Source organism: Podarcis gaigeae (genome assembly GCF_964106915.1).
Source record: "Podarcis gaigeae genome assembly, chromosome: 12".
NCBI lineage: Eukaryota > Metazoa > Chordata > Lepidosauria > Squamata > Lacertidae > Podarcis > Podarcis gaigeae.
The window spans coordinates 48,949,871-48,963,823 of record NC_139688.1 but is presented as its reverse complement, the minus strand read 5'-3'; the positions used below and the strand labels follow the sequence as shown (position 1 = coordinate 48,963,823).

General features: G+C 42.0%; 1 protein-coding gene across 5 annotated transcripts in view; it reads left to right on the top strand.

The window, feature by feature from the left end:
- The window catches only part of ULK4 (unc-51 like kinase 4), a 170,360-nt gene that overhangs the window by 15,407 nt on the left and 141,000 nt on the right, over positions 1-13,953 (top strand). For all 5 annotated transcript variants that reach the window (XM_083705570.1, XM_083705572.1, XM_083705569.1 and 2 more), the window contains exons 15-18: positions 972-1,153; positions 2,938-2,984; positions 5,972-6,050; positions 8,706-8,813. In XM_083705570.1, coding sequence (XP_083561696.1) covers positions 972-1,153; positions 2,938-2,984; positions 5,972-6,050; positions 8,706-8,813 — 416 coding nt within the window. The remainder of the gene's footprint in view (positions 1-971; positions 1,154-2,937; positions 2,985-5,971; positions 6,051-8,705; positions 8,814-13,953) is intronic.

Here is a 13,953-nt window from a genome sequence, read left to right as displayed (position 1 = left end):
GGTGAGAAGGAAGAAATGTCAACTTTTCTGGTTCTGCGCTGGGAGAGGGGAATCCAACGAGGGAGTGAAAATGGAGAGCGGAGGGCGCCCGAAAAGATGCGCCGGGGATTTATTTTAATGTGGCTGCTCATCAATTAGCAAGCGTGGCTTGAGAAGCGCCAGGCTCCGCTCCCAAATATGCTGAGTAAGAGACATACATTACGCCGTGAGCCTTTTTCCTCGACGCGCAAGAGTTACCTCGCCCGGCAGAGCCGCCTCTTCGGAGCAGCCCCGGGTCGCCCGGCCTCCACCCGGCGCAACCTCGCCCGCCGCCGCCGCGCACCTCACTCCTCTGGTCCCGGAGCGAAGAGCAGCGCGCCCAAAGAGAAGCGGGGGGCTGCCTCCTCGTCGCCAAGCGCGCCCCGCCCCGCCGAGGGGAAAGCTGCCTCCTCCCGGCAGCAACTCCGGCGGCGGCGGGTGGGGCTTACTCCCGAGGAAGTCTTTCCGCGAGCGGCGCGCGAGGCGCTCGTCCGGGAAGGGCCAAGCGGGAACGAGCGACTGGGTCGGTCAGGGCAGCCGAGCCCTCCGGCCACCCGCCTCACCTGGAGGCGCAGACGGGGCGCCGGGTCGAGTGCCCGCAGCCCCTCCCCGTCCGGCCCGGGAGGAGCTCCGCTGCCCAGCTGCTTCCTGCCCGCCCCTCGCCGGCCGCCACTCGGCCTGCGCACCCCGGGAAAGGCCGCCCGACTCGCCCGCCTCCCTCCCACGGCACACCAGGCAACGTCTCGCGGCACACTAGTGTGCCGCGGAACACCGGTTGGGAAACACTGAACTAACTGGCTGCCAGTGCAGTCGGACCAGGACATACATTGTATGTTCACAACAAGCTTTTTCAGGGGTTCAAGTAGGGAGAAAGAACTATACTATGTTTCAGTATTGGGTCTTGGAAATTATATTTATAACAAGTGCTTTTAAAATATTATTTTTCTTTCCAGCTGAGAAATTGTTGATGCTAAAAGAAGACGACTGGAACGACTTCTTACACCAAGTATGTCAGCTGACTGACTCCGCAGAGAAGAGCACAGGGGCAGCCAGAGTTAAACTGAATTTACTTTGCTACCTCTGCACTGTTGTTGGCAATAAGGAAGTAGCCACTAAGTTAATCAGCACACAGCTGGTAAGTAACACTGCTAGAGCCCACAAGTTGACATGCCAGCAAATATGGCAAAAGTCAGCTGCCTTTTGCTAGGGTGCATTTCATTTGTATTTTAAGAAACTAAGGCTGCAATTGTATGTACACATACCCATGAATGAGCCCCACTGAACACAGTGAAACTTACTTTTGATTAAAAATGCCTAGTACTGTAAGAAGAATTAGTGCATAACAAGAATGAAGAACATTAACGTTCTAATCGTTGTTGTTTAGTCGTGTCCGACTCTTCGTGACCCCCTGGACCAGAGCACGCCAGGCACTCCTGTCTTCCACTGCCTCCCGCAGTTTGGTCAAACTCATGCTGGTAGCTTTGAGAACATTGTCCAACCATCTCGTCCTCTGTCGTCCCCTTCTCCTTGTGCCCTCTATCTTTCCCAACATCAGGGTCTTTGCATTTAGAGGCTCAGCATAACCTGAGGTTCCAAATTGTAGTTTATTTAGCTTGTGCATAAATCCAGCATCGGGAGAACCCCAGTTGTTCTGCCCTTGATTGCAAGAGGGTGTTGGTTGTACTGTGGTATGTGCTCAGAGGCTGCAAAGCCAATGGCAAGGCGTAAAGTTGGACTGGGAACCTTTCCTATCTGAAACCTTGGAGATCTGCTGCCACTCAGGGCAAAGGCAATGCTAAGCAAGATATTTGTTGTTGTTTAGTTGTTTAGTCGTGTCCGACTCTTCGTGACCCCATGGACCAGAGCATGCCAGGCACTTCTGTCTTCCACTGCCTCCCGCAGTTTGGTTAGACTCATGTTTGAACACGGATTAGAAATACTAAAATATTTTACGCTGTTCTGCATTAATTTTTTTAAAAGCATAAGCACAAACAAGAGGACTGTGTGCCTTTCTAGTGCACACATGGAGCTCTTGGTATGTTGTGATATGGTTGATTTCATCAGCTTAGCTGTATTTGGGTAATCGTTCAAGGTCATTTTGCGAAGCTATGTATGAGCATCATCACTGTGCGTTCCTAGATCCTGGCTTAAGTACGAGGTAAGGGGTGTAGGTTGGATGTGGGTGGCGCTGTGGTCTGAAAAATTTAAAAGGCCAGAGTAAGAACTTTTGAACCCGATAGTGAAGTGTTGCTCTTGAGACCAACCAAAGGAAATAAAATGCAACTAGCATGGGAGGGACCGTACAAAATCGTGTCCAAAATGAGTGTTGTAAATTGCGTAATCCAATAAGGGGAAGAAGGACGTAAGGTGGTTCATGTGAACATGTTAAAGCCTTATCTTAGACCAGAAGGAAAGTCTGAGTTGGGCTAGTCTGGTGGGAGAGAGTGAGAGAATTTGCTAAGCGGGGTCAGTCAAACAGTTGAGATAATCAGTCAGAAGGTATTAGGAAGGTATAGGCCAGTAAGGAAACTAAAGTTAAGATACTGACAGGAATATTATCTGAGAAACCATAAACTTGTTAAAGTTTGTAAAATAAACTTGTTTCTTTTGGTTCACTTTTAACAACTGACTGGACTCAGTGTTTTACCTGAGAGTAACTGGTTGATGGCACAGGGATCAATAGACCGTTAAACGTCCGGGGACCCTGTGTGATCGCCACACTAACCTTCTGCAATACATACAACAACAAAGGTGCAAATTGAGTCCCATAACAAATAAAAACCAGTCCTTTTTTGCCAGGTGTTTGCGCTCTGTAGGTAAAACTACTAACCCTAAATATGCTATACTTTTTGGTGGTGAGGTGAACTAAATCACAGTGATTAATTTTGTACTTTTTTGTGTGTTTATTTTAAAATCTAGTTCCCTGTGCTACTACAACAGTTGCGGATAGCTCCAAACTGGGACATGTAAGTGACAACCAGCATCTGTCTGGGTATCTTCAAAAATTGGCCACAATCCTGCCTCTGCTGAGTTCATGCAGGAGAACAAACCACACGCCGTGCAAAGGATCAAGGAAAGGCATATACATTTCCTTCATTCTGGTCTCTGAATAGGGTAGGCTTGCTACCAAAGCAAGGACTGCCACCAACTGTCATACAAGAACCTGGGCCTTGGCTCCTGCATGTGGTCTGTTATTGTCTGGAGCAGAAATAGTAGCTTCCATGACACAACCTAGCAGTGGTAGGCTGATTGTTGATTGAGAAGAGTCCAGGAAGGGCTCATTTACTTACTGAGAAACAGTGGGTTAGCAAACGAATATGTGTAGACTGGTTTACAGTGGCCTTACTTGACAGGTTCTCTGAATCGCTCTTCATATCTCTATTTATAGAGCTATCCCATATCTCTATAAACAGGCAGCCCTGTTTAGGGAAGCTTTTAATGTTTGATATATTTTTTTTGGAAGCTGCCCAGAGTGGCTGGGGAAGCCCAGCCAGATGGGCAGGATATAAATAAATTATTATTATTATATTATTTATTAAACATTGTGGTAAGTTTCCCAGTCCTCACGCTGGAGACAGTGGCCTGATAGTTCACCTCTCTCAGCACTGTCTTTGAATACAAAAGGCAGGGTTGTGTCTGCTTTTTGTGGTTCTTCAGAATTTTAGAAGAAGGCTGTGTATACCTTGACAGTTAGTACTTTGCAAGTGTTTACTATGAAAGACAAACTTGTAAAGCTTATTTAAAGCAAAACTGTTCAACTAACGCATGTCTAATTGAAATTAGTGAAGATTATGGCAGAGGTGTTTTCTGAAATGCACTTTCTGTAGTATATTATTACTATTATTTTGTTATTTATATGCCAACCATTTGACTGGGTTGCCCCAGCCACTCTGGGTGGCTTCCAACAAATTAAAACATCAAACATTAAAAACTTCCCGATACAGGGCTGGCTTCAGATGTCTTCTGAAAGTCAGATAGTTTTTCATTTCCTTGACATCTGACAGGAGGGCGTTCCACAGGGCAGGTGCAACTACCAAGGAAACCCTCTGCCTGGTTCCCTGTCACCTCACTTCTTGCAATGAGGCAACTGCCAGAAGGCCCTCGGAGCTGGACCTCAGTGTCCGGGCTGAATGATGGGGGTAGAGACGCTCCTTCAGATATCCAGAGTACTTGAATATTTTCCATATCTACTATTAAAAGACAAACATTTTAAGTAAGAGCTTTCCAATCTTTCATGTTGGTGACACAGTTTTTAGACATTCATCATTTCACGACACAGTACAGTAATTCAGTTTTACTAGCAAACTAGAGGTTAAACTAATCCTTTTCCAGCCCCAGGAGAAGAGCAGGGAGCATTTGTGCAACACACCCACACACTGCAGCCAACACGCTAACGTGTTGTGACCCACACAGTGTGGAAAGCTCTGATTTTAAAGAGTCAAGGATTAGTTTGACTTGCTAATCTTCATTATTTAATTTTAATTGTCTAAATAACAGGAAAGGAGATATACTATATTTCTTCATTAAAGTACTTAAAATACTGTTAGGGCTATATATCTATATATATGGCTCTATCATGCTTGAGAGTGACAGGAATGGTGGTGTGACTGGAAGCCAGCGCTCATAGACCCACTTTCCTGGTAACTCTCTTCCTGCCTGCACTGACCGTGCTGCATTGCAAAACCTGCAAAAATGAAGAAAAATAACAGGAAAAGTTAGAATTAGGACAGAGAGAAATAAAACTGGAAGTAATTCAGGAGAGGCTAAAGGAAGCACTTCTTCATGCTACATGTTTCTAGAATTCACCACAAAATGTGGTGGTAGCACACAACTGGAACAGAATACATGGGGCAACTTTTGCTAGGCTGTACTATTTCAGACTGCAGGCAAAGGAATGCTTGTTTGAATGCTTCCAGATATGTTAAGAGAAACCTGGCAGGAGCTGCAGCATGAACATGCTCTATCTCAAAGTCTGATGCTGACATAATTTTGTAATGTTATGTAACTTCTCATTCTTAGTGGGAAGCAATAAGGAGGGCTAGAGGCAGGGTTTTGGAGAGGGGAAGAGACTCTTACCCCAAAAGAATCATTCAGCTATGTCCACCTGTCAGATACAAGGGCTGTTATTTAGTGAATAATTTCTACAAAATAATTGTTGATTGAAACGGATTTATTTCCCCAAATTTGTTAAATACTGGTATGTTTATGTGGAAGGAGAATATTAGAATATATTGAAATCTGATAGTAATGTTCTTGAATGTGCATTGAAATTCCTGTCTGCTGCATAGCCTTCTCTATTCACTGATCAATCTCCTTTGCTGGCTGCTTTTCTGTAATTTTATAAAACAGAGTAAGTGAACCTCAAGTGTTCTATCATAATGCCCTCTGCTGGCTACTTTTGCAAATAGCTGTATTGCATTACTCTTCTCACCCCCCACTCACAAGTAAGATCCTTGTATATCCCCGTCACCACTGTGAGTGAAGAATAAGTTGGACATTTTTTAACAGGAAAATAGAAGCAAGGCAGATAGTTAAATGGCTCTTCTGTATTCACACATGTATGCCCTTAATGAAGCACATACTACTTTCTGTAAATTATTCCCTTTTTTGTGTTAAGATGCAGGCGACAGATTTGCATGGCAAAATGTATAACGTATCTGCAACCAGCCTTCTTGGTTAGCATTTTTCCAACATTCATTCCATTTTTCATTTGAAAGAATTAAGTGCAACACTTAGTCTTCCCATGCTTAAAAGTTTTCCCATGCTTAAATGTTTTTGTGGTAATTCTATCAGTTTAAAGCGATTTGGTGCTAACGAAGCTTATATTTAAGCTTAATTTAATTTAATTGTGATCACTAACTTATATTACATTTTATGTATGTTGAGCCTTTTCATAGTTTTGCATTTTCAGATTTGTGGCTTTCATAAAGTTAATAAATGCATTTAATTGCAGACGTGCCAAAGCAGCTCGAGTGATTGGTTTACTGGCACTGCATACAACTGAGCTTAAAGAGACTGTTCCCGTCATAGAGGTAATATTTCTTGCTAATACAATTATTGGAGTTTTCAAAAGCAATGTTTGGGCATTTTATTGCCCTGGTTTATGAGTTGCAAAAGTTACTGATACCTATGTGTTTAATGGTTTGCTCCATTAAGGCATACTGCTTCCTCTGCTCACTCTGCAAACACACCCTTGGAGGAAGTTTGCAAGGCTGCAACTTGGTCTACACTTAGCACATTTGTGATTGCAGTTTGTATTACTCTTGCATTTTACATTGTTATGACGTGCCCTGGGACAGATAAATAAAATCTTTATTTGCGTCAGCCACAAGCCATAGCAAAGGAATCAAATTCAATAAAATATGCAATAAAATACACATATAGCTAGATGGTTGGCTATACAAAATTTACAACCATACAAATAAAAGAGTTAATAACTGTCCTTGACCACAAATAAAACATATGAACGAGTGGTCTTTCTTTACTAGGCATTAAACAGATTAGTCAGGTAGTAGAGCTAATTCTAATTGCCCCAGCTAAAATTTCTGCCATGTTTGCTTCACCTGGTAATCTTGGTCTGCAAGAAGGAAGGACACTGTAGCAGTGGATGAACGACCTGGTATGGATGATAGAAGAGGGGTAATAATAGACCTGGGCCTATTAATAAATAGTGAATAAATAAATAGGGTAATAAATAAATAGGGTGATAAATCAGTAACAATAGCAATAATTGTAATTTGTGGGGTTTGATCAGATTTGTTTTGTGATTAATAATAAGTTACAAAATGTCCTAAGAAAATCTTAGTGTTTGGGGATCTTTTGGTTTTGGGCTTGGTTAAACCATATAAAATTAACTTTTGAATATGAATATTACGCTTCTCTCATTTCTAGAGTTGGCAGAGGTACTGAGATACAGAACTGAACATTTTAATATTCTAAGGATGGGATTGAAAACCGAATGAAATAGTTTAGAATATTATTTCTTTTCTAAGTTCTTCAGAGCTAAACTCTTATAAAGGTTGATAGCCACATCAACAATAAACTTGATGCCTTGGATAAAATTCATTTCTGGGATTTGTGAAAGCTGTGTGCCGACAGCAGAAGAGGGGATGGAAAGAGGATGGGCTATGGGTATATGTCACAAGGGTCTAATGTTTCTATCATGATCTCTATTCAGTAATTTTAAAGGTATTCAACAGATCAGTATATTGTTATAGAAACCTCCACTAGAGGTCACTTGGATATTAAAATTAAATACAAGGGTGGTGAAAAGGGAATCCTATTTTTAATTTGGGGACTCAATGTACACTAGGCAGGGATGCATATTACACAATATAATTATGTTTTTACTATATAGTAGATGGTGTTCTAGTCACTCAAGTGTATTTTGGTTGAAATAATGGCCATTTCCCAAATAATGGGATTTTACGATTGGGATTGCATTTGGCCTGTATTTAAGTGATTAAAAAAATAAAAAATAAAGTGGCCCGGATTACCTACAATCTTAGCATGTGCCTTTTACCCACAGTGATGTGTAGTCAAACTTACATTTCTTGAATCTGCCTTCCTTCAAACCATTCTATATTTAGTCTGTAATAGGTTGGCTTTTTCCCTTAAAAACAAAACAAAAAACAGTTCATGTTCCAAACTGTTCTTTAATTAGTCTCTTATTATGAGTAAACAATAATTTCATATTGTCTTAAGTTTTAATGTTTTTGAAAATCTAACAGCCGAGCCTTGGTTGTTTTATAAAGTATATGAGCTATGGCTTCAGATCTTTTCCTTTTTCATATGAAACACAGAAACATTTTGCCATTCTTTGAAATTTGTGTGAAAACACAGGAAATTTTAATATAAGAAATAATAATATGAGAGCATTCATTTCAAAAATAGAAATTCTACCCAGGCAGAGAATTCATATTTTTAAATAATAAAGAGTTAGATTCACTGGGTAATATACAATATTGAGAGGAGGGTATATGCAGTGATAATAAATTACGGTTACCATATTTTTTAAGGAGAACTCCAAAGTAGTCATAAGAAATTATGCAACCTTAAGAGGATGCACAGAGTTTAATATCCAGTAATCATTCTAAAGGACTCTTATGTCAAATTTATAAAAATCTTAGGGGAGCAGCTGGTTCTTTACATGTCTTTGATTGAACAGATATGAACAGTGCTTTTTTTTCCTTAAAAAAAATGTTTAGGGGTTCTCTCATTTTGACTCAAGAAAATCACCAGGAAAGAAAATGAAGCTGGCATTGGAGGTGGTAACAACGAAACTGACCAATCACCGTGCTAGATTCCAACTCCTACTTTACATATTAAACATCTGCTTCCGTCTGAGACTTGGGAAACACTGTGACAGGAAGTGAGGCCGCCATCAGGGATAGCAATGGAACTGACAATTCACCGTGCTAGAGAAGAAACTAAAAATTTTAAATTTTTTAGTTTCTTCTCCTGTTAGATTCACAAAATGTTTAGGGGTATGCGTTCTCCTGTGTCCCCCCGCAGAAAAAAGCACTGGCTATGACAATCTGTGCCTTTGCAGAAAGGCATTCAGAAACTACCAGAGAAAATTTATTTTGCCTTCTGTAGCCTTTACTTTCCTTCCTTTAAAGTTGCATAGTTATCATGCTTTTCCCTGCTGTGTCCCATTTGTGCTAATAATGTATTCATTGTTCCAGGCAGTCACACTCTTAACGGAACTGATCAGAGAAAATTTCAGGAACAGCAAACTGAAACAGTGCCTTTTACCTACCCTTGGAGAACTGCTTTATCTTGTGGCCAACCAGGTAAATTAAACAGTTGTATAAAAATATCTTACATTTGCAAAAGTAAACAAACAAGTGAGCAGCTGGAAATAAACAGAGATAATAGAACTCTTGGAAGTATAGCTTGTTCTTCAGCTTATAGGAGATAAGCAAAATATGCTAATTTTAAGATACAGACATTTGTGTGAGAGTTGGGTTCTGAGTCATTACGTGCTTGCATGAAATCGTGTATAATCAGAGCATCCATTGAGAAAGCCTGCAAACACCTTGTTTGGCTACCCCCCCCCCAAATTCTGCACCTTTTTGTGACACTTGGTCACTTCCAGATTTGGTGTGATGCACACTTGTGTGGTTGCACACATATCAGACGTGTCTAAAACAATCGCTTCCTGCATTTGCCTGTTTTTAAGTTTGCCTTGCATATCTCAAAAGTTTCATCTTGACGTGTGTCAGGGTTTCAGGGACAGAGAGCGAGGGGGAGGGGTCCCAGGGTGACGAGGAAGAGGACGACGATGACCCGAGGTTGTCAGTGAGTCCGTCAAGTGAATCCGAGGATTCCCAAAAGGGAGCCCCCCTGGTCAGGCCAAGGGGCAGTAGAGAGGGAAGCAGTCAGAAGCAGGGGAACGAAGAGGGAATCCCCAGTGGGGGTTGGAGATCGGGACCGGCCTCTCCGTCGGAACGGAGTGAAGGGGGTGGAGTTACCAGTGTGTCAGAAGGAGCAGAACAGGGAGCAGAGAGGGGAAGGAGTTCGGAGCAGAACGTCCTGCCGGAAGGGGAGGAGTGTAGTACCGAGAGTAGCGTAACGGTCGAAAGGAAGGTCAGAGGCAACGTACGCGCGCCAAGTTCAAATGTGGAGGCGCGCGGAAATGAGGAGAGCCCTGAGGAGGAGCCTGGTCCCAAAGCACGAAGGAGGGGGGAGCAGGCGTCAGAAGACTCAGCCTCGGGGGAGTCCCGAAGGGAGGGAGCACAGGGGGGCAGGAAGACCCTGCGGAAAAGGAAGGAGAGGAAAAGGTGGAGCAGTACAAGCCTCTTAAGCTGGTGCAGGGGCGGGACTGACTCAGAGGGGACTTCAAACATCTAAGGGTAACAGATGCTGAGCCACGGAGCCTGGAAGTAACGACAACAATGTTCTTCAATAAAACCTTTTGTATATAACTTGGACTGGATTTTGGTCTCTTGTGAGCTGGGACCTCGGGTGGCTCTGACAACGTGTCTTAAAAATAATTTTAACAGCTAGCCTTTTTATAGTGATTTTCAGCATCCTATAAATATGGCAAATACAAAAAATAGAGTTAAAACCCCACATTTTAGAGCAAACAGAGAATGTAACCAAAATTGTACATGTCCTACTCTTAAAGCACCTATAAATGGGCTTTTAAGCCCATTCATAAAAGTAGAATTTTTGAATTATCCTATCAAAAATGCTATATAGAAAGACGATTGTTCTGACTTATTAGGCTGTATTCCTTTGAAATGTTACAGGATTTGGTTTCCTAAAGGTTTAAATTACAGGCAACTCCCTATTTATGCGGAGAGTTGCGTTCCAAGGCACTGTGTGTTTTAAGTGAAATCACATTGAAAAACCTGCAACCATTGAAAAACCTGAAAACACCCTGTTCCACCTCCACCCCATTTTTGTTCCATCCCTTTTTGTGACATTTTCAGGCCCTTTCCAGGTTCAGAATGATGTGTGTGGTCATGCACAAATTGGTCACGCCTAAAGCAGTCACTGCTTGTAGCCTCTTGTAAGAGAGTTTTACGCCTTTCCCTAAAATTTCCAGAAAGTTACTTCTTATCCTAAAGTGCTGGGGTATACTTGTTACCAGTTTCCAGACAGGAGGTGGGTGAAGGAGAGTGGAAATTAGTCACAGTTAATATGGCTAGACCAATTAAATTACTTTATTAATTAATATTCCTTATACAGTACTGCTGTTGAGTCATTCAAAAGTTTTCCTTGAGAGCCAGGACCCATTTGGAAGTATTTACATGGAGTCTTTAAATTATGGTATGAATACAGATTCCTTGTGGTTTGGGTAATTTTTACATTGAACATTGTATTCATATAATAATTAACTTACTAATTTGACTGCCCTTACAGTGCAATGCTATGCATGTTTACTCAGAAGTAAACTCCACTGTGTTAAATGTGAGCTGGACAGAGAAGAGACTGGAAAAAAATGAGTGTTTTGTAAGACAAGGACAAAGGTCTTGGGAAAAGAGAGAAGGAACCAAAGACAGTTATCTGTGTGCAAGTGGAGTAGACTTCCTCTTTCTCTCCTCTTCCCCCTTCAACCCCAAATGTGCCATCAAAATTCATCTTAAGGGTTGGTGACTCCCTCCAGAACAGATATGGGGACACACAAGGGAAAGATAAATCTCATTGCATGAGCAGAGGCCTGTTTGAATGACATTTGATTTCACTAAATTACAGTGAAGTTAAGAAGGATAACAACATTTACCCCAGGTAACTTTCCTCATCTAGATTCTAGTACAGTACACCTAAGGCCAAATGCTAGCTAGGATGTCATCTGTCTTAGGAAGACATAACCCTGTCATAAAGCTGTTAAGTTTATGTCCAAATGTGGTGGTGGGTCTTAAAATAATTTTGATTCGGTATTCTTGGATTCCCTCCATGTATACTTAAGTTGCCTCTCCCTTTTATTTTCTTACAATTGTAGAACAAGAGGGAGTGTTTATTTACAGAGCCAGATAATAGTTATCAGTAGAGATGCATGGGTTTTTAGTTTCTGATTATAATAGAAATTTTTTTCCTTAGATGGCTTCAGAATGGAAGTAAAGCCTAAAGAGATGTGGTGTCTGGTTCCCCAGGGGACTTATCTGTTAACTGTCATTTCTAGAAGTTCCTATATTAGTTTTCTAGTCAGTTCCTAAGGTCACTGGCTGAGGGCATTAAGCCTGAATAAAAATGAAGCAGTCATATGAACATAAGATAACTGCATTTACATTTTGAGCATACTTCCATTATGCTCTAAAAACTGAGAGGTTGTTCACCTCTCTAGCTTTGTTTCTATAATTGAAATAAAATACAGTGAAATATAGAAATAGAAAATATTTATCAAACAGTTTGGTTCATCTTTTGTCCAAGCTTTCAAGAGCATAGGAAAAACCATCTAATTATTTGTACAGCAGTTGTGTTAAAGTCCGTAGTCACCTTCACAAACTGTCTAATCCATTATGCAAGTTATGGTCTGTCGATGATCATGAAAGTGTGCTCATTCTTAAAGAGGTATGGCTATGGCATACATATTCCTAAATATGTTTTAGGAAGATCGTGTTTTTGGTCTGATTTTTTAAATCTATAGAATTATAGTTACAGCAAAAATACATTTGATTCATCTTCTTACAGTATCCAACATGAGCTGCTCACATATTCTGTTGTATTTCAGTAAAGAATAAAAGGAACCATTTTTTCTGAAATACTTATGTTAAACAGATTCTTCCATCCCATATTTGTTTATATTGTATTGTTTCATTCAGCACCATTAAGTCTCAGATTTTCCACTTCCAGTGGTCTATTGAACATATTCTGTTTTCTACACCATTGCAATCAATATGTGAGCAGCTCATACTTTTGATGAAATGTAAACCAGGTGTAAAATATATCATATGACTTTGGTGTGGTCGTTTAGGAACCTAGCACCAAAGTAGGACCAAAATATTTCATTTTTGGCTTCCAGCTGCATATTATAGATGTAAGTAGTTGTAAGTAGATAGAAGACTGTGAATTAGTTGAGAGACAAATGGAGAAGATACGATTTACCAGATGGAGGGGGATGCCATTCCTGATAGGAATGACTCCCCCTACTAGACACCGGCTAGTTGTCTAGGGAAGGGAAGAGTGTAGGGGGCAGCTGGATTCTGACCCGACTGCCAGGGAGGCACAGGAGGAGTCCACAGGAGGAGTCCACAGAAACAATAGGGCCAGGAACTTGCATTTCCTGCCCTCTTTTGAAAAAGGCAGGAACGTCATTTTGTTTCAACAACTCAGCGTTTCTTCAGGAGGCCCCAACAGCTCCTAGAGAGGTGATCGCTGCACCTATTGGTCTAGTGGCTTTCATGTTCTCGGTGGTCTCCCCCTACCTTGATTGGCTGCATTATTGCTGCACCTTCGGGTCCCAGCACCAGTTAGGAGTTGGAGCAGCGACAGCAGTGTGCTCAGTCGCATTGATTTCCTGCCTTTGCGCTGCATCTGCATGCAAGATGACTTCGCCTTGGCAGGACAGCCTTTCTCCTCCTAACGGAGGAGGCCTATACATTTGGAGATCCCAGGCAAAGTGGCCTTTGGTGATTCTCCAGGTTATCCACCAGAACAGGCGGAGGTGAGTATAAGGCCTTCCTTAGTTCAGCAAATTTCCCAACATTGCCTTCATGGACGAAGGGGGTTATCTCTTCAGATATTAATGATTCCGTCAGGGGCTTTTTTACACCCGGACCAGCTTGCTTCGTCACCATAAGAGTAAATGCAAGCCTAAGCGGTCCACATGCAGGCATAGGGAAAAGAGGGGCTATTCACCAGATAAAGCTGGATGCTCCCCCTCTTTTCCTTCACACCTGGGGTCCTAGGAGCCCTTTTTGGATGGCCCTCCCTTGCCACCCAAACAGGCTAAGATGTCTATTCCTCCTACTCAGGCTGTAGTTCCACAGGAGAGGTCATACCTAATCCCTCCAAGCCTCAGGGTGCCACTGGAGCTTAGTGGGAGGCCTCTAGGGAACTGTCTGAATTGGGGTCTTCCCAGTCGAACCCAGACAAGAAGAGGAAGTGACTGAGGTTAAGAACCAACCTAGGGTGTTCTCTGCTAAGGTTTTTATGCCTTTATTAAAAAGGCTTGTTGGGTGCTGCAATTGCCAAAGGAAGAGACAGCCCCCACTGAATCCCTTGGAAGAAACCAAAGCTTTTCAGGCAGCAATAGATAAGCCTGCCTCTGTTCCCTTCCCCAAAGCCTTTGAGGAACCTTGGGATGCAGAATGGAGAACCTCAACTAGAGCTTAGGCTCCTTGCAAACAGGGAAAGAAACATTATATTGTATCTTTCTAGATAAGTTTATGAATTGTCTCAAAGGTCCAGTGATTGATTTCAGAATTCATAGTTAATGAAGCTCTCACAACTGTCTTGTTTCTTTCTGTTGTTGTAGAACTCTTT